The sequence below is a fragment of the Pogoniulus pusillus genome, chromosome 24 (assembly GCF_015220805.1).
Source record: "Pogoniulus pusillus isolate bPogPus1 chromosome 24, bPogPus1.pri, whole genome shotgun sequence".
NCBI lineage: Eukaryota > Metazoa > Chordata > Aves > Piciformes > Lybiidae > Pogoniulus > Pogoniulus pusillus.
The window spans coordinates 20,041,514-20,062,031 of NC_087287.1; the positions used below are offsets into that span (position 1 = coordinate 20,041,514).

Below are 20,518 nucleotides of genomic sequence, written 5' to 3' on the forward strand. Positions count from 1 at the left end.
AAACGCTAACCCAAATCCAAACTCTGACCCTGACCTTAACCTGAATCCTAATCAGAACCTATAACCCAAGCCTAACCCTAACCTGAACCCAGACCCAAACCCTAACCCTGACTCGAACCAGAACCCAAACCTTAAACCTAACCCTAGCAGTAAACCTAACATGAACACAGACACAAACCCAAACCCTAACCCTGACCCTGACCCGAACCCAGCCCAAACCCTAACTCTGACCATAACCTGAACCCAAACACTAGCCCAAACCCTAACTCTGACCCTAATCCTAAACATGACCCTAATCCTAATTCTGATCCCAAGCCTAAACCTGATCCTAACCATAACCCTAATCGTAAACCTGACCCTAATACCAACCCTGACCCTAACCTGAACCCTAACCCTAATCCAAACCCTGATCCTAATACTGACCTTGACCCTGACCCTAATCCTAACCCTGACCCTAACCCAAACCTTAACCCTGTTCCAAACCTGAACCCTAGCCCCAGCCCAAACCCTGCCCCTGGCTCTCCTTTCTCCCTTAGCCACTGTCGTCTGAACATTTTCAGCTCTGCAGACGACAGCGAAGGAAACACAAGGGAGAGATGTAAAACAGGGAGCAAATGCATGCAGCCACTTGGGGCGCCTGGCTCCTGAGTCACTGCAATCTGATGAGGGTTTTGTAATGAAATAAATCACGATAAGAAGAGAGATGTCTCTAGAATCATGGACTGTAGCTTTACACTGCAGGACAGCAATCAGCTGCTGCTGCTGGCTGAGAACGGAGGCTTTTTAAATACACATGCTAACCGCACCCCTGCTTAATTCACTGAAGAGTTAACTACTTCCTTGTGAGCCTTAGGACACAAAAAAGAGCAACCCTCAGCCACCATTCTCTGCACCTCAGCCTGGTGCCACATTTAAGGCCACAAATACCAGAGTACAACTAAGATGATACAACCCCACTTGTATTTGTGGCCAGCCTGTGCCTCTGCCCCCCCTCCCCATGTGCATCAGACTACTTCATTGTGCTAGCAGCTGTCCCCAGCCTTCCCAGCACTCCGCTCACACAAGCTGAAGTGCTCAGGAAACAAAAACCCAAGCACATGAAGAGATGACCTTACTGTTATAAAAAGATCTAACTGCATTCAATGCTACTCTCAGCTCACATCCTCCTGTTCATTTTGGTGCCTCCTTTGCATCTAAGGAGGTGACGAACAAACCTTGGGGTAAGGATTTCTTTGTACTGCAGTTTCTCCAGCTTCGACGGTGCCACCAGGGACATTGGAATGACAATGTTGTCTATGTCGTAGGAGCTCTCACTTCTCAGCCTCCTCCTGGAGTGATGCTGTATAAAACAATCAATGCAAGGCCAGATCATAGAATCACAGAATCACAGAATGGTCTGTTGGAAGGGACCTCCAAAGGTCATCCAGCCCAACCCTCTCTGTAGAGGCTTTTCTAACATTGGTTTGTCTTAAACTTGAATCTTGCTTCAGTGTCTGATACAATAACCTTTGATGCAAGGTGGGGTTTGTAATTAAAAGTTATTTCTATACGTGTTGTATGTAGTCTGAATTTGATGGCCTGTAGAAGCCAAGAGCCATCAGTGACACTTCCCCTTGGCACACAGACCTGCTCGCCCCGAGGCTGGCTTTGCAGACACATCAAAGAGGCAGCAAGCAACAGCAGCAGCACCGTGCAGGTGCTGTGAGGCTAAGGTCCCCCTCTCTGTCTCAATACAGAGGTGGATTTTCCTACCTCTCTTGCTGGGGAAAGCTTTCTGAAAGTTCCAAGTCTCGTAGAACCAGAGAAAGGTCTGGGTTGGAAGGGACCTCCAGAGCTCATCCAGTCCAACCTCTCTGCACTCAGCAGGGACAGCCTCAACTAGATCAGGCTGCCCAGAGGCCTGTCAAGCTTCACCTTGAGTATCTCCAGGGATGGAGCCACAGCCACCTCCCTGAGCAACCTGTTGCAGTGTTCCAGCAGCCTCATGGTGCAGAACTTATTCCTAACATCCAGTGATGCATCAGCTCAAATCATAGGAACAAGAAAGTAGATGAGAAACATTAGAACTGTGTGAGGGGAAAAGACTGCAGCTTGAACACATTTTCTAGCAGCCTACTGACTTCCCCTCCAGGGGAATCTCAACACTTTTTGAAGTCTGTCATCTCTGAGGTGTACCTTTTGCTGGCATAACTCTGACTCAGATCAGTGCCAACTTCCCTTCCTTCATTTTGGGATATATTTAATTCAGAATACAGAACTCTGTAGTTAGTGCTGCCTTCTTCAGAACGTTCAGTCTACAGAGACAACCACTTCTAATCTATTACTAACTAACCAGCTAACTATCCACTAAGTAACCACCTAATTACCTACTGACCACCCACCCGAGCTGTTCTTTGGTGTGATACAATCAAGAATTCTAAAAGAACAAAGCTAAATTTAGCCTACATGACATGGGTGAGTGGCTGGAGAGAGCCTGGCAGAGAGGGACCTGGCAGTGCTGGGTGACAGTGGCTGGGCATGAGCCAGCAGGGTGCCCAGCTGGCACAGAAGGCCAGTGGCATCCTGGCTTGTGTCAGGAGCAGTGTGGCCAGCAGCACAGGGAGGTCATTCTGCCCTGTACTGGCACTGGGGAGGCCTCACCTCCAGCACTGTGTGCAGCTCTGAGCCCTCACTGCAAGAGAGATCTTGAGGGGCTGGAGCAGGGCCAGAGGAGAGTAATGAGACTGGGGAGGGAGCTGGAGGGGAAGGCTGCTGAGGAGAGGCTGAGGGAGCTGGGGGTGGTCAGCCTGGAGAAGAGGAGGCTCAGGGGGGACCTCAGCACTCTCTACAGCTACCTGAAGGGAAGTTGTAGTAAGGTGGGGGTCAGGCTCTGCTCCCAGGCAAATTGTGCCAAGAGGAGAGGGCATGGCCTGAAGCTGAGCCAGAGGAGGGTTAGGTTGGATGTTAGGAAACACTTCTGCTGGAAAGGGGAATTAAGAGACTGGAATGGGCTGCCCAGGGAGCTGGTGGAGTCACTGTCCCTGGTGGTGTTTAAGGCAAGCCTGGATGTGGTAGTCAGTGCCATGGTCTGGTCACTGTGGGGGTGGTGGGGGCTAGGCTGGAGGTGATGGTCTCAAAGGTCTATTCCAGCCTCACCAACTCTGTGACCCTGTGTAAAAGCAGTGTTCTGAAAGGTTTGCAAAAGACAGACACAGAATTTCTTTGCTATGATCACAGCAGGAATGCTGGTGACACTTTCTGCCAACTAGAGCATGGAACCTACATGGGCCAAAATATGAAGTTTCTGGATTACAGGAGAAAGCTTAGTTTTCAATCATCATACATTCCATGGTACAGGATCTGAGTTCTTAGCTGAACTACAAGTCTATTAAAAATGCTTATTTAGGTGTTCTTTGACAATGGTCTGCTAAGCAAGGTGAAAAAAGAGGAAGATCAATTGTCTGAACTGTGTGGGGGACAGGGATTTAAAGTGGGCTTCTCGAGAGCCATCACCAGATTGAAACAGGACAGTTCACAGAGCACCAGAATGCAGCATCGTGCCCCTGTGCTTAGCAGAATCTGGATCTTGGTATGAAATTCCCAAGGAATTCCAAGAAAACAAAGTGTGTTTCTGCAGGGACTTCACTGAACTACAGCTCTGGTGCTCTGCAGCAAATTTATACACCAGAGACTCTACTGTAGCTCTGCACAAAAGGCTTTAAAAAGTGAAGCTGGGAGTTACCAAATTCTGTGCCTGTGTTTGCACTGTGAGGCCACTTTAAGTAGCTACACCAAGAAAAGTGTCCTAAGAGCCCTTGTGTAAAACTGGGAACTTAAATCACAGGTTGAGAGGTGATCCTCCCCCTCTGCACTGCTCTGCTGAGACCCCACTCAGAGCACTGTGCCCAGCTCTGGAGCCCCTGGGACAGGAAAGATCTGGAGGTGCTGGAAGGTGTCCAGAGAAGGGCTACAAAGATGATCAGAGGACCTGAGCTGCTCTGCTGTGGGGGCAGGTTGAGAGAGTTGGGGTTGTTCAGTCTGGAGAAGAGAAGGCTCTGAGGAGTTCTTCTTGTGACCTTCCAGGATCTGAAGGGGGCTACCAGAAAGCTGGGGAGGGACTTGTTAGGGTGTCAGGTAGGGATAGGACTGGGGGAACGATCCAAGCTAGAGGAGGGCAGATTGAGATTGGATGTTAGGAAGAAGTTCTTCCCCATGGGGGTGGTGAGACACTGGCACAGGCTGCCCAGGGAGGTGGTGGAAGTTTCATCCCTGGAAGTTTTTAAGCCAGGGCAGATGTGGCTCTGGGTAAGCTGATCTGGTGTGAGGTGTCCCTGCCCACGGCAGAGGGTTGGAGCTGGCTGATCCTTGAGGCCCCTTCCAGCCCTGACAATCCCACGATTCTGTGTACTTAATGTAATTAGAAAACACAAATAAATGAAAGGCTCAGTGCCAGTAAAGGAAACTTACCCTCCCACTCCATGACCTGCAGAACTCTTTACAAGCAAGTGTCTGTTTTAGGAGGAACTCATACTCAGTCTGGAGTAAATTACTTCATGTAAGGCACTGTAAAACTGCCCAGCGCTGTAATTTAACACTACATTAGGCATCAGATGCCTCTGGGCTTGGTTCGTTAACGTGCACCACTCTCTGCTGATACCTCAGGGAGGACATGAGGACAAGGCTGTGTTTCTGGCTTACCTGCGAGGCTGTGGCGTGGGCGGGCCGAGCAGCGGTGCTGGCGTTGGCGGCGGCAGCCAAAGCGCCCTGGGTCTCTGGTTCCGCCTGCTGGAGGGAGTGTGCCTCCAGCCTGCCGTTCCGATCGCCTGCCAACAACAACGACAGCCATGCACACTGCTGCTGTTTGTTAGACTGAGGACAGCTGTCCAAACTGACAGCTTTCATTTAGAGCTACCAGCTTCTGGATGTGTTCTGGACCTCGGGTAAAGAGGGGGCCACGAAGGTGGTACCAAAGGAGTGTATCTTGGGTGAGGAGCCACTGCTGGGGCATCGTGTCCTCAAGAGAGGGGAGAGAGCTAATGCCAGGCACAAATCCAGCCTGGGAGCAGAGTGGCTTGAGAGCAGTTCTGAAGAAAGAGCCTTGGGGGTGTTGGCTGCTGAGCAGTTCCCCAGCAGCCAGCAGTGCCCTCCTGCAGCCCAGCAGGCAGCTGTGTGCTGGGCTGCAGCCAGAGTGTGGGCAGCAGGGCAAGAGAGGGGATTCTGCCCCTTAGCTCTGCTCTGCTGAGACCTCACCTACAATCCTGCCTCTAGTTCTGGTGTCCTCAGCATAGGAAGGACACAGAGCTGCTAGAAAGAGTCTAGAGGAGGCCACAAAGATGCTCCAAGAGCTGGACCAGCTCTGCTGTGAAGACAGACTGAGGGAGCTGGGGGTGTGCAGCCTGGAGAAGGGAAGACTCTGGGGAGACCTTAAAGCTGCCTTGCAACAGCAGTAACAAGAATAAAGATGCACACTGGCTGTTGTTTATTAGACTAGGGATGTTTTTCCATGGAGTAAGAGTAAAGCCCTTTCTAGAAGCCCACAGCTAACCACTTACAATTTACAGAACACTAAAAAAAGCCATCTAAATAAACACTTGCTACTCAGCCTCTCAGTGGTGTTCCACAAAACTCATCCTTCTCCTACAGAGGATTTCTTCTCGTGGAACCAGATTCATATGGACAAATCCTGCTTCTCTTTTCAGGAGCTGCCATTGCTTAACCACACAGCAAATGCAATCAGGCTTTGAGGAGTGCTGCCCAGTGCTCCCTAAGCAGGGCTGCATCTCACTGATGTAGCAGTTCACTGAGCCCTCACTCATTGTTTCTTAACGAAAACAAAAGTGGCAGCAAAGGTAACAAACAAAATTAGTTTCTGGATCTCCACTTGTGGTTTCTTCTAGCAGAGGTCCATTGCTCCAGGCAAATGGTAATTCCTGTTTACCCTCCTTCAGTTCCAGTGCAAGGAGTTAACCACCTGTGTTCTGCTTTCCTTCCACATTAATTTCCAGCAAGAAGAGAGAATCTGGATTCAAGACAGCAGCTAAGAAAAAGAAGCAGTGAATTCCAACACAAAAAAAAGAGGTAAGACTGATGCTGAGGACTGCACTGCACAGGCTGGGTCAAGGACATGAACTCCCATCTCCCAGGCAGCTCTGCAACTCCCTGGCACACAGCTTTTATTTTTGGCCTTGTTCATCAGGCTGACCTTCCCCATGGATAATTTCTCCTAGAGAGAGCCCAAATTAGGAATAAATATGTAGTACTACACCCCTAGCACTAATAAGCTAGAACTGCTGCTCACTGAAACACCACACAGCACTCTCTGGCACAGGGAACTACCATGGCTTTTTGCTTTTTGTTCCATTAACTCAAAGAACTAAATACTACTGGCAGAAGACTGATTGTAACTTCAAAAGATTTATGGCAAGACGTTTTCTCTCTCACTAGTGCTCCCAAGTCACTCCAGTTGTTGATCTCGGCGTGTGCCGCACTACGAGGAACAGGGTTGGTGTCTGCCTTTGGGGCAGCAGCCACTGCTTAGGGGTGCAAGTGGCATGGAAAAAAGGACCACCCCTAGTGAGAGGGGACAGGGCACAGCACCCAGAGACAGGCACAGGGCTGCAAGGCAAAGGGCAGGGCTGTAATGCACACAGGGAAGAAGGAACAGCAAAACCAGCTCGTCTAATTGAGGCAGTTTCCAGTGTGTCCAAACCTGCCTTTTACTCTCTCCAGTAACTTCCTAATCAATAGGAGAGGGGCTGGGGCCTGTGTCTGGGGGCAGGTTTGGTGGTGTTATGTTTTTTCTCTCCTGAACAGATGACAATTTTTGATTCAATCATCTGTGCAGTGATTCCCAGTCCAAGCTTACAGTGTCACATTTCCCTGGAAGTGTATTTTTCCACAGTGTTAACTGATCATTGGTAACTTTCAATCCTTTCTCAAGGGAAATTTTAAGCTAATGCATTTTGTCCTCTTAGTGATTCATTGTCTTCAAATGCCTCGGAGGAATTGTGCCAGCAGTTCACATCAATGAATCTGTAACAGAATCTTGTTGGCTTTTACATTCTAGCAGCCTGCAGAAGTTATGATCCTATTGATCTTTCTGGCTTGCAGGAGTTATGATCCTATTGATCTTTACCATGCTACACTCCACTTTTTTGTGTCCCTAAATGATCACATCATTCTACAGAACATCCAGGCCACTTTCTGATCATTTAACAAGCAGATATATGATTTGATTTGATAGAACATCCAGGCCACTTTCTGATCATTTAACAAGTAGAGATTTGATTTGATGGCTTAAAATATAATAAAGATAAGAAGGGTGCAAACACTAATTATAAGCACTGTCTGCCCACAAGTTCTCTTAGCAGTCTGGAAGGAAACCAGACCCACAAATGACAGTGAACAACAAATGAAACAGAGCTGACCAAAGCTGCCAGGAATAGTAAATGTTTGGTCAGGCAGATGATGTGACAGATGACTTTGCAATTCAGTCTGTTGCACTGACTACTATAAAAAATTCCTTCCTATCAAAAATAATGGTAGGCAGTGCTAGAAAAACACAGCTGGGCTGCTGAGCAGGCTCCTCGAGGAGCACTCCCAAAATAAAGCACAGAAGCTTGTCTCCCTTTGTGCAACATGCTCGAGAAGAAAGAGGAGGATTACTGTGCCTTAAAATAGCAAATGATTTTCTTGGGGCCCTGAGCTCACTTCTTCACTCCTGTGAAGTCTCCCAGCAGGAGAGAAGAAACAGGCTCAGGGCCCCACGAAAATCCTTTCTGGAGACAAGCTGAAGAGGCTTCTCCAAGCGCAGCAGTCAGCGACGCCCCTCTGGAGCCCCTGTTCTAAAAGCAGCGCTGCTGTCCCAGGCAGTGCTGCTGCTCTCTTACCTACTGCTGTCTCGCTCAGATGCCTTTTCTTTCGTCCTTCTGACAGCTGCTCAGACGCTCCAGACCTGGCACTAGACAAAGAGGCACCACTCCACTGCTTGGCAGAAGCTCGGTGCTGGTTACAGTCTAGGACAGAGAAGGCATGCAGCAAGTTGACAAACTCTTTTGCAGCGGTGCAGTTTGCAGGTGATCTCAACTGCTGGGCTGTGTACAATGGGAATCCCCCAAACATAGGACAGGAGTCCAAACAGTAAACAGTATTGCAGTCAGGAACCTGTGTCTGCAGAGAACTCAGGGTGCAGCCCCCCATCCCTGTATTAATGCTCTCCTATGGCTCTGACAGGATCACCTGAAAGGGACTGCCCAGGGAGGTGGTGGAGTCACTGTCCCTGCAGGTGATTAAGGATGTGGCATAACATCATAGAATCATAGAATCAAGCAGGTTGGAAGAGAGCTCCAAGCTCAGCCAGCCCAACCTAGCACCCAGCCCTGGCCAATCAACCAGACCATGGCACTAAGTGCCCCAGCCAGGCTTGGCTTCAACACCTCCAGGGATGGCGACTCCACCACCTCCCTGGGCAGCCCATTCCAATGGCAAATCTCTGTGAAGAACTTCCTCCCAACATCCAGCATTTAGTGCCATGTGTGGGTGTTGGGTCATAGGCTGGACTTAATGATCTCAGAGCTCTATTCCAGTCTCAACAATTTGGTGCAGCAAAGGAGAACCTGATGCTGGTCTGGGAAGAGATTCCTCTCCCACTTAAAGCCTTAGCCACTCAGCCTCTCTGCTAAGCTGCTTTATGGCAAAGTTACAAATGGAACATTTTCAGGGTAGAAAGCAATGGCAAAAGAATGAAAAGCAGCCTTGCAAATGCTACAATATTTTGCTTTACATACTGTTGTCAGAAGATACTTGAAGTTCCACTCCCAGAGCTGAGGTATCAACAGGCTCTCCTTTGATGTCATCCTTCCTTAATAGCGTTTCAAAGTACACATGAAGAGGGACATCTAATTAAAAATAAAGGACAGAGTAACCAAATAAGAAGGAATAGCTAAAACAAATAAAATGGAAAGGGGTCTGCACCAGAAAGGTTGCAGCCTTTCTGCCAGTGAATCATGCATCACCTCTCAAGGGCTAGGAATCCATTTACCCAACACCATGTCATATAACCTAACGCAGTATTTCTGCCTGGAGTTCTGCTCCACAGCTGCTGCCAGGAGCAGTCCTTATCTGTATGGCAGCAGTGTCTTCACACCATCAAGCTGAAGACAATGTGAAAAAACATATCCTGAAGCTTGTGAGCCCAGAGGAGGACCTGATAATCTCCCCGGTGAGGTCAGACAGGCCTGTGGAAGAAGCTGCTTTTGTATGAGTGAAAAAGAAAGCGTGAGGCAAGGTAATTCTCAGCAGATCGTCCTCGTACAAGTGTTACCCTCCACCACCTGCAAGGACTTGCAGCCTCTTATCAGTTATCTAAGCACAGTTATCTCCAGCAACTGCCTGGAGGTAACCACTCAAGGTAGCCGTCTCTCTATCGGGGGGGGGGGGGGGGGGGGGGGGGGAGGAGGAAAGTGAGAGTTATGCCATGGCAAAGACAAATCCATTTTTAGCTGGGAAGCTGCACTGCCATATGTCCTGCCAAGGCAGGAAGCTTCAGCAGCTCCAAGCTCTCCAGCACTGATTGCTTCTGAAGGCTGACAGACAGCTCAGACCAAGATATGCTCCTGAGTCCATCCCAGTGCAGGCTCACACACGCTGAACAGACCAACAGCAGGTTTTTGTGTTCAGAGTCAAAGCAAGAGCAAGGTTCTCTTGCTCTGGGACGAACTAAGCCTGCACCTGCAACTACTTTGCAGAAACAGGCTCTGGAAGACCTCAAGTGAGAGTGAGGCTGGGTTCTTCCCCTCTGGACTGCCCCCTGCACAAAAGCCAGCCCGGAGGAGAGCACACAGCGCAACCTTCCTGCACTCTGAGGAGGCCTGGGGCCAGCCTTCTAGGTACAGCTAATTAGTGCTATTGCTGGGGGCCTAGAGGTGATTTCAAGGTGCATTCCTTTTTCTCTCTCTGGCAAAGGCTACAGCAGGGCTGTATCACTCATTTCCTGAGGGAGCTCCAACCCTGAATTAGTCTGCAAAAGATCTCCAGTGGTAAGGGATTTAGCCACTACTGTAAGGCAGGAAGGCTTAGGAAAAATGAGTTGCAGCTGAAAAGCTATTCTGGAAACAAAATGACAAGACAGAAGAGAAATGAAATGCAAAGGAGCATGGCAGTGCACAAACCAGGCTGCACCTCTGCTACACTAACAATGAGCACCAAGAGCAAGGCCCAAGCATGGGCATGAAACATTTTCATTTAGCCCTGTGTGCCTTTACGACCAGATGGGACAGAAGCATTCAGCTCCTTTAGCTAGCTGAAAAGCAGAGTTTATTTCCATCTGACACTTCTTCCTGTGCCCTTATGTCTTAAGCAAAAGGGCCAGAGTGTTTCTCCCAGTTTGTCCACAGGTTATCCTGGGGCTTTAGGAAGAGTGTGTCCAGCAGATCCAGGGAGGTTCTCCTCCTGCTCTGCTCTGCCCTGCTGAGCAGCACCTGGAGTACTGCATCCAGTTCTGGGCTCCCCAGGTCAAGAGGGACAGGGATCTGCTGCAGCTAGTCCAAGGCAGGGCTATAAGGATGTTGCAGGGACTGCAGCACTGCCTGAGGAGGAGAGGCTGAGAGCCCTGGGGCTGGGCAGTCTGCAGAGGAGAAAGCTGAGAGGGGATCTGAGCAATGTCTATCAAGCGCTGAGGGCTGGGGGGCAGGAAGGAAGGGACAGGCACAGCCTCTGCTCACTTGTGCCCTGCCACAGGACAAGGGCCAAGGGATGGACACTGCAGCACAGCAAGTTCCAGCTCAACAGCAGCAACAACTTCTTGCCTGTGAAAGTCCCAGAGCCCTGACACAGAGAGGTTGTGGAGTGTCCTTCTGTGGAGCCTTTGCAGCCCTGTCTGGATGTGTTCCTGTGTGACCTGTGCTAGGTTAGGTGCAGAAACACCAGAAAGTCTTAGCCAGAAGCTAGAATCCTACAGCTACCTGTGTGCTTTTATGTTCAAGGGATGCTGCAACCACTGGCATTTTTTTGGTCAAGACTCTTGGCAATTTGGAAACTCTGAGGGCAAGATTTGGAACCCTAAGGACAGCAATGCCTCCAGCAGTGAAGGCACTGGCCAGTTAGCCAGTCCCAGCACACTCTGTTTACTAGGATGCCTGCAAATGATGATCCATTTCTGAAAGTAAACCAAGAGAGTGATTACAGAATCACAGAGGTTGGAAAGGGCCTCCAAGATTAAGTCCAAGTAAGTACTTTGAAAGTAAAAACCAAGGTGTAAGAGAACATCATCTGGACCTTGAAAACTTGAATCCTTCCTTGCAGGTTGAAAAATCAAACTCTTGAATTTCAAAATGTGACAAGTACCAATAATATGTTTTTTACCCAGAGGAAATGAAAACTACTCCCTTCTCTTTGGCTCTGCTGACAAGCTTTTGTTCTTCATAAGATAAAAGACACAGGCACACCACAAGCAGTATTTTACAAGTTATCCCTCTGGAAAGGGCTAACTCTGGAAGCTGCACAGAAAACATCAAACTGAATCAGATGACCTGACCAGACTGGACAATCTCCAGCATGCAAACATTCCCAATAATCCTTTCATGTGAAAGAAAAAGACAAATAGCTGAGTGGCCTTCACGGGGAGGCAGGAAGAGCAGGCAGAGCACACAAAGCACAGAGCAGGGCCTGAGCATTGCCTCCCTCAAAATCAAGGCCTGCATCTGAGCAGGAGATAGGAGGTCAGGCACTTTTTTTTCTCTCTCAACTATTATTAGCGAGGTGAAGGCTCATTGAAAAGAGAATAAATATTCCCTAAAAGAGAGATCTTCCTGGTACTGGGATGAAGCTAAAATAACACTTTGATTCCTCTGTCCTGGCAAAGTAAGCACAATGCAAGCTGAAGCCTTGCAGGCTTTTTGCTTATGACTGAACTTCTTTTCAAGACCAAAAAATGTCAATCTTCTGCTCCAACTTCCTGGGCTTTCTGAAGAGTAAGGCAGGAACAAAAGCAAGGGGCACACCCTTGTATGACTGACCTCAGACTTCTAACCCTTCTAGTTCCTGTCCAGCTGGGTGTCAAGAGTCACAGGGTAAGTGATGAGAAGCATGTGTGAAGAGGAATGACTCAAGAGGTCCTCTCCTCCCCTCTCCTCTCCAGCAGAGTCCTGTTAACTGTGATGTTACACTCCTGAAGTGCTGGAAGTGTTGAGAGAAGGACCATGAGGGTGATCAGAGGGCTGGAGCTGCTCTGCTATGGGCACAGGCTGAGTTAGGGCTGCTCAGTCTGGAGAGGAGAAGGCTCCAAGGAGACCTTATTGTGACCTTCCAGGATCTGAAGGGGGCTAGAAGAAAGCTGCTGAGGGACTTGTTAGGGTGTTGGGTAGGGATAGCACTGGAACAGATGGATCCAAGTTAGAGGAGGGCAGATTGAGATTGGATGTTAGGCAGAAGTTGTTCCCCATGAGGGTGGTGAGACACTGGCACAGGCTGCCCAGGGAGGTGGTGGAAGCCTCAGCCCTGGAAGTTTTGAAGGCCAGGCTGGGTGTGGCTGTGGGTAACCTGATCTGGTGTGAGGTGTCCCTGCCCATGGCAGGGGGGTTGGAACTGGCTGATCCTTTAGGTGCCTTCCAGCCCTGACAGTTCTGTGATTCTGTAAAGTGAGTGCTCTGTTTCCCCTACCTGCTCCTAAAAATCATCTCCTCTTTACCTCATGCATGGGATGTAATCCCTGCAAGAGATGGGACCTCAGCATTCCAAGCCCACACTTGGGTCTTCTCTGCCAGCCCATGACAAACTCTCCAAACCCAAGACCTACTTGAATCCCTGACTTCCTAATGCTGGGCTGCAGCATCTCCACTGTTATTCTGGAAAGACAGTAAGCTTGATTAAAGACTGAAACAATTCCATGGAAATCTCAGTCTTGTGTTCAGGATTATTTTATGGCAAAGAAGCCCCCTAAAAGAGCAGAACTCCTGTGGGGGTCAGCAACTACCTGGAAATTCACTATCCCTAAAGTAAAGTAGAAGAGCAAACAAGAGAATGCAGCAGCATGAATGCCTTCTGCTGAGAACAGCCTTTCCTGTGCTATTTGGAAGGCCCAAGCACAGGTTGCACCTGCACTAGTTTCAGGGCTGAGCTGCAAACATTACTGTTCAAAAAGATTACAGCATCAGAGGACAGAGCCATACATTTCAAAGCTCACCAAGAAGTCTGACTACCACAAAAACACTTAGGAATCAGCTAAGTAAAGCTTTTTTGGATCTAGTCCAAACGGCCTGAACTGAAGCTGCTCATGAAAACAACACGAGCAAGTGTGCTGGCAAAGTCCCCATCTGCAGGACTAACACTGACTCGATTAGACACAACACAACATGCAACAGCCACCTTGGCTAGGCCTGCTGCTCTTGGCTGTAGTCACACCACTGCTATGAGAAACCTAAAGATGTGTTTTGCACAGGCTCACAGGATGTTAGGGATTGGGAGGGACCTCTGGAGATCTTCCAGGCCAAATCCTGTCACAGCAGCACCAGAGAATCCAGCACAGGTCACACAGGAACACATCCAGACAGGGCTGCAAAGGCTCCACAGAAGGACACTCCACAGCCTCTCTGGGCAGCCTGTGCCAGGGCTCTGGCACCCTCACAAGCAACAAAGTTATTGCTCCTGTTGAGCTGGAACTTGCTGTGCTGCAGTGTCCATCCCTTGGCCCTTGTCCTGTGGCAGGGCACAAGTGAGCAGAGGCTGTCCCTGTCCCTTCCTTCCTGCCCCCCAGCCCTCAGCTCTTGACAGACATTGCTCAGATCCCCTCTCAGCCTTCTCCTCTGCAGCCTAAGCAGCCCCAGGGCTCTCAGCCTCTCCTCCTCAGGCAGTGCTGCAGTCCCTGCAGCATCCTTGTAGCCCTGCCTTGGACTCTCTGCAGCAGATCCCTGTCCCTCTTGACCTGGGGAGCCCAGAACTGGATGCAATATTCCAGGTAGGGCCTCAGCAGGGCAGAGCAGAGCAGGAGGAGAACCTCCCTGGATCTGCTGGACACACTCTTCCTAAAGCCCCCCAGGATGCCATTGGCCTCGTTGGCCAGCAGGGCATCTTGCTGTGCGATGCAGAACTTGCTGTCCAGCAGCACTGCCAGGCCCTTCTCTCTGGGGCTGCACTCTCAAACGTTAGGATGAAGTTCAGATTTTCCTCGAGTCTAAACCCATGGATTTTGCCAGCAAAAGGTTTTTTGTAAGAGAATGAAGTTCTAAAAACCACTCAAAAGAAAAGTCAGACTCCAGCTGTCCCAGGCACAACCTCCTGTGCCACAGTCATGGCATTACTCACCTGAAGGGAGTGACAGGACAGGATGAAAGGAAGAGTCCAGCTCTTGCACGTAGTCCAGCAGCCTGGGCTCTGCACTGTCCCCACTGCTGCGCCACGGGGAGGCTGGTACCGTGCAGCCTGACCCAGCTTTGCGTGCAAAGGAGGCATCTCTAGATGGCCAAGTCTGCCAGGAGACACAGAAACAAAGTTTAATGATTCCTACTCATTTGCCTCAAAGGAAAACCAAAAGGAAAATGTTAGTGATTGGGAGCAGTCAGCACGAGAATGGGAGGAACACTCCTACAAACGTCGCATAGTCTAATGATGACTTCTCTCTGTGGCATGGGCTACAGGGCACAGCACCAAGGACAGAAAACTCCCCTCCACTTAGGGCTAGGAAACAGCTATCCAAGCCTCCAGAGTGCCCTTGTGGCCAAGAAGGCCAATGGGATCCTGGGTTGCCTTAGGAAGTGTGTCCAGCAGATCGAGGGAGGTTCTGGAGGAGGAAAGGCAGTGACATTTTTAAGGCTTCCACAGGTTTCTGAGGCTTTGCCAAATGCTTCATATCCCACAAATGGGAAGGGAGGGCAGGGGGCACTGAGGTGCTTCAAGGGTCTCAGAGGATCTCTATCCAAAGGGCCAAATTGGCTCCTGGGAAAGGACTTCAGTACCAAAGCACTGGAAGAATGAACAGGTGAGTGGGGTTCTGTTCTCCAGACTTTCTCTGGAAGGAAAGCACAGCAAGCAGCAGTGGCAGCAGGCACAAGACAGTCACAGCAAACTGTTTCCACCTGCAGTCATTTTGCTTTCCAAATCCAAGAAATCTCTTCCACTGCTTCCTCCTGATAAAAGATCTCAGGCTGTATTCCAGCCATGCCACTCCTCTGTTAGTGATGCAGTGATTATATCCACCACTGAAACCCTCTACCTCCACTGACCCAAAGCACTTCTGCCAGGTGGCATCACTGTTCACAGCCCACACTAACTGAAAGTGCTCCCTTGAAGAGTTCCCCTTCCCATCTCCTCCCTTCTTCTCAAGCTACACATTCCCTGTGCTGCAATGGTTGTGCAAGAACTATGAAGATCGAGCAAGCATGTCACAGGATGGCTTAGGTTGGAAGAGACCTCAGAGGTCATGACTCCAACCTCCCTGCCATGGGCAGGGTTGCCTCCCGGTTAGACTTGGTTGCCCAAGACCTCCTGCTGTATGGCCCTAAACATAGCCAGGGAGGAGACATTCACATGGTACTGGAGCAGAAGAGACCCTATAGTGGTGGTGACCTTGTTTCTTCTACTGCAGGAGAACATGACCAGTCCTAACTCCACTGTGGTCTCCAGACATAGAATCACAGAATCAATCAGATTAAAAGAGAGCTCCAAGCTCAGCCAGCCCAGCCTAGCACCCAGCCCTGCCCAACCAACCAGACCATGGCACTCACTGCCCCAGCCAGGCTTGGCTGCAACACCTCCAGCCACGGCCACTCCACCACCTCCCTGGGCAGCCCATTCCAGTGCCAATCACTCTCTCTGACAACAACTTCCTCCTCACATCCAGCCTAGACCTGCCCTGGCACAGCTTCAGACTCTGTCCCCTTCTTCTGGTGCTGGCTGCCTGGCAGCAGAGCCCAACCCCACCTGGCTACAGCCTCCCTGCAGGCAGCTGCAGGCAGCAATGAGCTCTGCCCTGAGCCTCCTCTGCTGCAGGCTGCACACCCCCAGCTCCCTCAGCCTCTCCTCACAGGGCTCTGCTCCAGGCCCCTCCCCAGCCTTGCTGCCCTTCTCTGGGCACCTTCCAGCACCTCAACAGCTCTCTGCAATGGAGGAGCCCAGAACTGGACACAGCACTCAAGGTGTGGCCTGAGCAGTGCTGAGCACAGGGGCACAAGAACCTCCCTTGTCCTGCTGCCCACACTGCTCCTCAGCCAGCCCAGGATGCCATTGGCTCTGCTGCCCACCTGGGCACACTGCTGCCTCCTCTTCAGCTCCTCTCTCCCAGCACCCCCAGCTCCCTCTCTGCCTGGCTGCTCTCAGCCACTCTGGCCCCAGCCTCTAGTGCTACTTGGGGTTGCTCTGGCCAAAGTGTAGAACCCTGCACTTGGCCTTCTTCAATCTCATCCCATTGGCCTCTGCCCACCCATGCAGCCTGGCCAGGTCCCTCTGCAGGGCTCTCCTACCCTCCAACAGCTCCATAGCTGCTCCTAGCCTGGTGTCATCTGCAAACCTTCTGATGGTGGTCTCAATCCCCTGCTCCAGATCATCATTAAAGATACTGAACAGGACTGTGCCCAGCACTGATCCCTGGGGCTCATCACCAGTGCCAGCTGCCAGCTAGATGTGGCACCATTCACCACCACTCTCTGGGCCCAGCCCTCCAGCCAGTTCTTGACCCATATCAGACCCCTATCACATGTGAATGCACAACTACTTTCCACTTGATTTGGGAAGAATTCTTGTCTAGTCCAGGGCTCCTTCAAATCAGTGTTCTGCTCTGTCCCTGTGACAGGCACATGGGACACTCCACCTGCTACACTCCAAACAGCCACACAGCCTTGGCAGAAGTGAGACCTGCATTTGGAAACACTGGAGGGAGAGATGCTAAAGCCAGTTTAGAGTTTCCCACTGCAGGGACCATGAAACAAAAGCTTACAGAGCTTTCAGGCAGCTGCTCTTCCTTTGGCTTGCTTTTCAAAATGCACAGCAGCAGATCTCCTCTTGGTATTTGGTGTTTAGAGGTGAATCTCCACGAGTTTACTGAACCTCCACTCTTTAAACTGCAAATGCACACCACCTTCTTCTTTGCTTTGTACATTACAGTACATGCTAAGCCTCTCCTTCTTGAGAAAGAACTCCCCAAACACTGAGCAGTAAAGCTACCTAAAAATACAGAGCAATGCACACTCACATTCAGACTTGCATTTTCCTGTGTAGTGCACCCAGCTCTGCAGCCCTCGACACAGGGAGGACATGGACCTGATGGAGAAGCTCCAGAGGAGAGTTGCAAAAATGATCGGGGGTCAGAGCAGCTCTGCTGTGAGGCCAGGCTGAGGGAGCTGGGGGTGTGCAGCCTGCAGAAGAGAAGGCTCCAGGGACACCTAAAAGTGACCTGCCAGTGCCTGAAGGGGCTACAAGAAGGCTGCAGAGAGACTGTTTGCAAAGGCCTGCAGGGACAGGACAAGGGCAATGGCTGCAAACTGGAGCAGAGCAGATTGAGATTGGATGTGAGGAACAAGTTCTGCACCAGAAGGGTGCTGGAACACTGCAACAGGTTGCCCAGAGAGGTCGTTGAAGCTCCATCCTTGGAGATACTCAGGGTGAGGCTGGATAGGGTTCTGGGCAACATATCTAGTCAAGGTTGTCCCTGCTGTGTGCAGAGAGGGTTGGACTGGATAAGCTTTGGAGGCCTCTTCCAACTCAGACCATTCTGTGATTCTTTATTTAGTCCCAAACACATTTAGACTACAGCTTAAAGCTAAGCCTGCTCAGAGCCATGCAAACATGGTTAAATAACCTCTGCAGCCTCAGCCTATTTTGGAGCAGTATTCAAATCAAATTGCCAGCAGCAGGAAATGCAAAGTTCTTTTCCTCATCTCGCCTGTGGTGGAAGTTATGAAGCTTTACACCTGCATGTGTGCATTATTTCCTTGACTGCTCTGGCCTCAACACCTCAGTTAAGTCAGTTCCTAGCTCGGAAGAAAGCAAGGCCTTATATAGCAGCAAGAGCATTTCTGTTTTGTGTTTTAAATGCCTGTGAAGGAGCTAAAAATCTGGCAGTGTCTGCTCTGAGCTGCAGGATCTGGTTTAAATTTCTGGTGGGGTAGTTTTCCACTGGAAAATGCTGAATGAGGGGAATCAGGATGTGTGTCAGGGACCTTAAGCCAATCAGCTCTGATGGCAAACTTTGGGAAGCCCTTCGCTCTGGAATGCAAGCAAGCTGTTCAGCCACAGGCAGGGCTTCAGTCCTACTGAAACAAACTGAGAGGGGACCTGAGCAATGGCTATCAAGAGCTGAGGGCTGGGGGGCAGGAAGGAAGGGACAGGGACAGCCTCTGCTCACTTGTGCCCTGCCACAGGACAAGGGCCAAGGGATGCAAACTGCAGCACAGCAAGTTCCAGCTCAACAGCAGCAACAACTTCTTTGCTGTGAGGGTGCCAGAGCCCTGGCATAGGCTGCCCAGAGAGGTTGTGGAGTGTCCTTCTGTGGAGCCTTTGCAGCCCTGTCTGGATGTGTTCCTGTGTGACCTGTGCTGGATTCTCTGGTGCTGCTGTGGCAGGGGGGCTGGACTGGAAGATCTCCAGAGGTCCCTTCCAACCCCTAACACTGTGGGATCCTATAATGCTGTCACTGAGGGACTGCTCATTGGAAAACTAAACTCTGGCCCCTTCCAATTCAGTGCAGGAGTCTACAACCCAACTGGCCTTTACCACAGGTAATTATTGACTCTGTAGCACAACATCAAAGAGTTTACCAGAACCCAACTGAAAACACCCCCAGACACACCCATTTGGTCCAGCAGTGCCAAGTGGTCATGCCAAGTATGGCACACAGCTTGGAGAAGACAGGCCCTCCCCAGCCAGCCTGGCCACAGTGCCAGCCCTTTTAGGAAGCAAGCAGTTACTAAACTCTTATCGCTTCCTCCCCTGCTATACAATACCTTGTACACTCTTGGAACAACTTCCTCCATCAGTGAAACACAAAACCTTGTCCTGCCTGAGCTCTGGCAGGTGTGAAGAGCACTACACTAAATGGATTCTGCTAGGGAAAAGGAAAACACTCTACTGAAGAGGAAATCAGCAGCGTGCAAACTTTACATCTCTAACTAAGACTCAGCCTGGAGAAGAGAAGGCTCCAGGGACACCTTACAGACACTTTTCAATATATGAAGGGGACCTAGAGGAAGGCTGGGGAAGGACTGTTTAGAAGGGCCTGTAGTGACAGGATGAGAGCAATGGTTTGAAAGTGGAGTAGGGGAGGTAAGGAAGAAGTTCTTTAGAGAGAGAGTGGTAAAATACTGGAACAGGCTGCCCAGGGAAGTGGCTGAGGCCCCATCCCTGGAGACGTCAAAGATCAGACTGGATGAGTCCCTGGGCAGCCTGCTCTAGTTGGAGGTATCCCTGCTGACTGCTTGGACAAGATGAGCTTTGAGGGTGCCTTCCAACCCACTGCAATCTGTGCATCTGTGGTCTCAAGTAGCAGCTCTGTTTCAGACTTCATAAGGAATGATGTCACCAACAGAATCTGATTTTTCAGAGTCCAACGAAGTTTCATCTTGGATTTATTTTTCCCCATTAGTGCTGTCTGTACTGAGTCACAGAAGATACAGTCAGGAAGTGATTTTGATACTCAAAACAACTCTTGCACTTGTTTGTGATAAATTGATGCATTAGACAAAAGCCCAGAGGCTCATGCCTCTGTGCTGGTAGGGCCAGAAGGCTGAACACTACTGCCCAGCCACCCTTCAGCAGAGAAAAAAGTCTCAGTCTGTGGAGCATGTTGGAACTGAAAAGAAAAATGGTTTGTGCTCCCAGTTAAAAATGCTGAAATAAATCCTTGTTTCATGGCACTAAACTCCTACAGAGCTGTGCCTAGAGAGCCACAGCTCAATTACACCCATGCCTGTGAACCCAGGAAGCTAATTAAATCAGCTCAAGTATATGCTGCTCAGGACTGTCGCGCTGGCTCCTGGCTGCTCTTACAGGCCAAAAGGCAAGGCACAAGCATTTATTTTCCCTACAGAAGCACTCAGAGCTTTTCAGCAGCAGCAAAGAGCTGTCCCCCTCTATATGAAAAACTTGTTCAGTGAATGAGCAGCCAGCTAGAAATTGTAAAAATTGAATTCTGGGACTGAAGAGAAGCACTGTGTGGGTGGCTGATGCCCCTCTTTGAACACCCAATGCTAACTGTGAATCCTCCAGAAGTGTTGTGCACAGCTCAAACCATCAGAGCACATCACCTGCTTGCTCCTGTGCTTTAGCATCTGCATTCAAGGCCAAGCCACTTCTCTACGGCCTCCCTCTCCTGCACACAGCAGCTCTGAGCACAGCTGTGTCCCTCTGGCAGAACACACAGGTAAAGCCAATGCCTCAGCTTATGAATTCAGCACCAGGGCTCCCTAAGCAGGACTTGAGTGCAGACTGCTTTGGGAAGCACAGCTGTGGATAATGGAAGGTTCACCTGCAAGCCCCAGAGAACTTCTCTCCTCCAGCAGCGGGGGAAGGTGGGCACAGCACCGAAGCTACCCCTGCACAGGAGGGTGCTGATGGT

General features: G+C 50.2%; 1 protein-coding gene across 3 annotated transcripts in view; it reads right to left on the bottom strand.

Annotated features, from left to right (window-relative positions):
- The window catches only part of KANSL1L (KAT8 regulatory NSL complex subunit 1 like), a 98,615-nt gene that overhangs the window by 17,670 nt on the left and 60,427 nt on the right, over nt 1-20,518 (bottom strand). For all 3 annotated transcript variants that reach the window (XR_010306806.1, XM_064163913.1, XM_064163914.1), the window contains exons 7-11: nt 14,278-14,440; nt 8,766-8,876; nt 7,869-7,994; nt 4,678-4,802; nt 1,215-1,339 (exon numbers count right to left, since the gene is read on the bottom strand). Coding sequence is in view for 2 of the 3 variants with exons in the window: in XM_064163913.1 (XP_064019983.1) it covers nt 1,215-1,339; nt 4,678-4,802; nt 7,869-7,994; nt 8,766-8,876; nt 14,278-14,440 (650 nt within the window). In the remaining variant the exon portion in view is untranslated. The remainder of the gene's footprint in view (nt 1-1,214; nt 1,340-4,677; nt 4,803-7,868; nt 7,995-8,765; nt 8,877-14,277; nt 14,441-20,518) is intronic.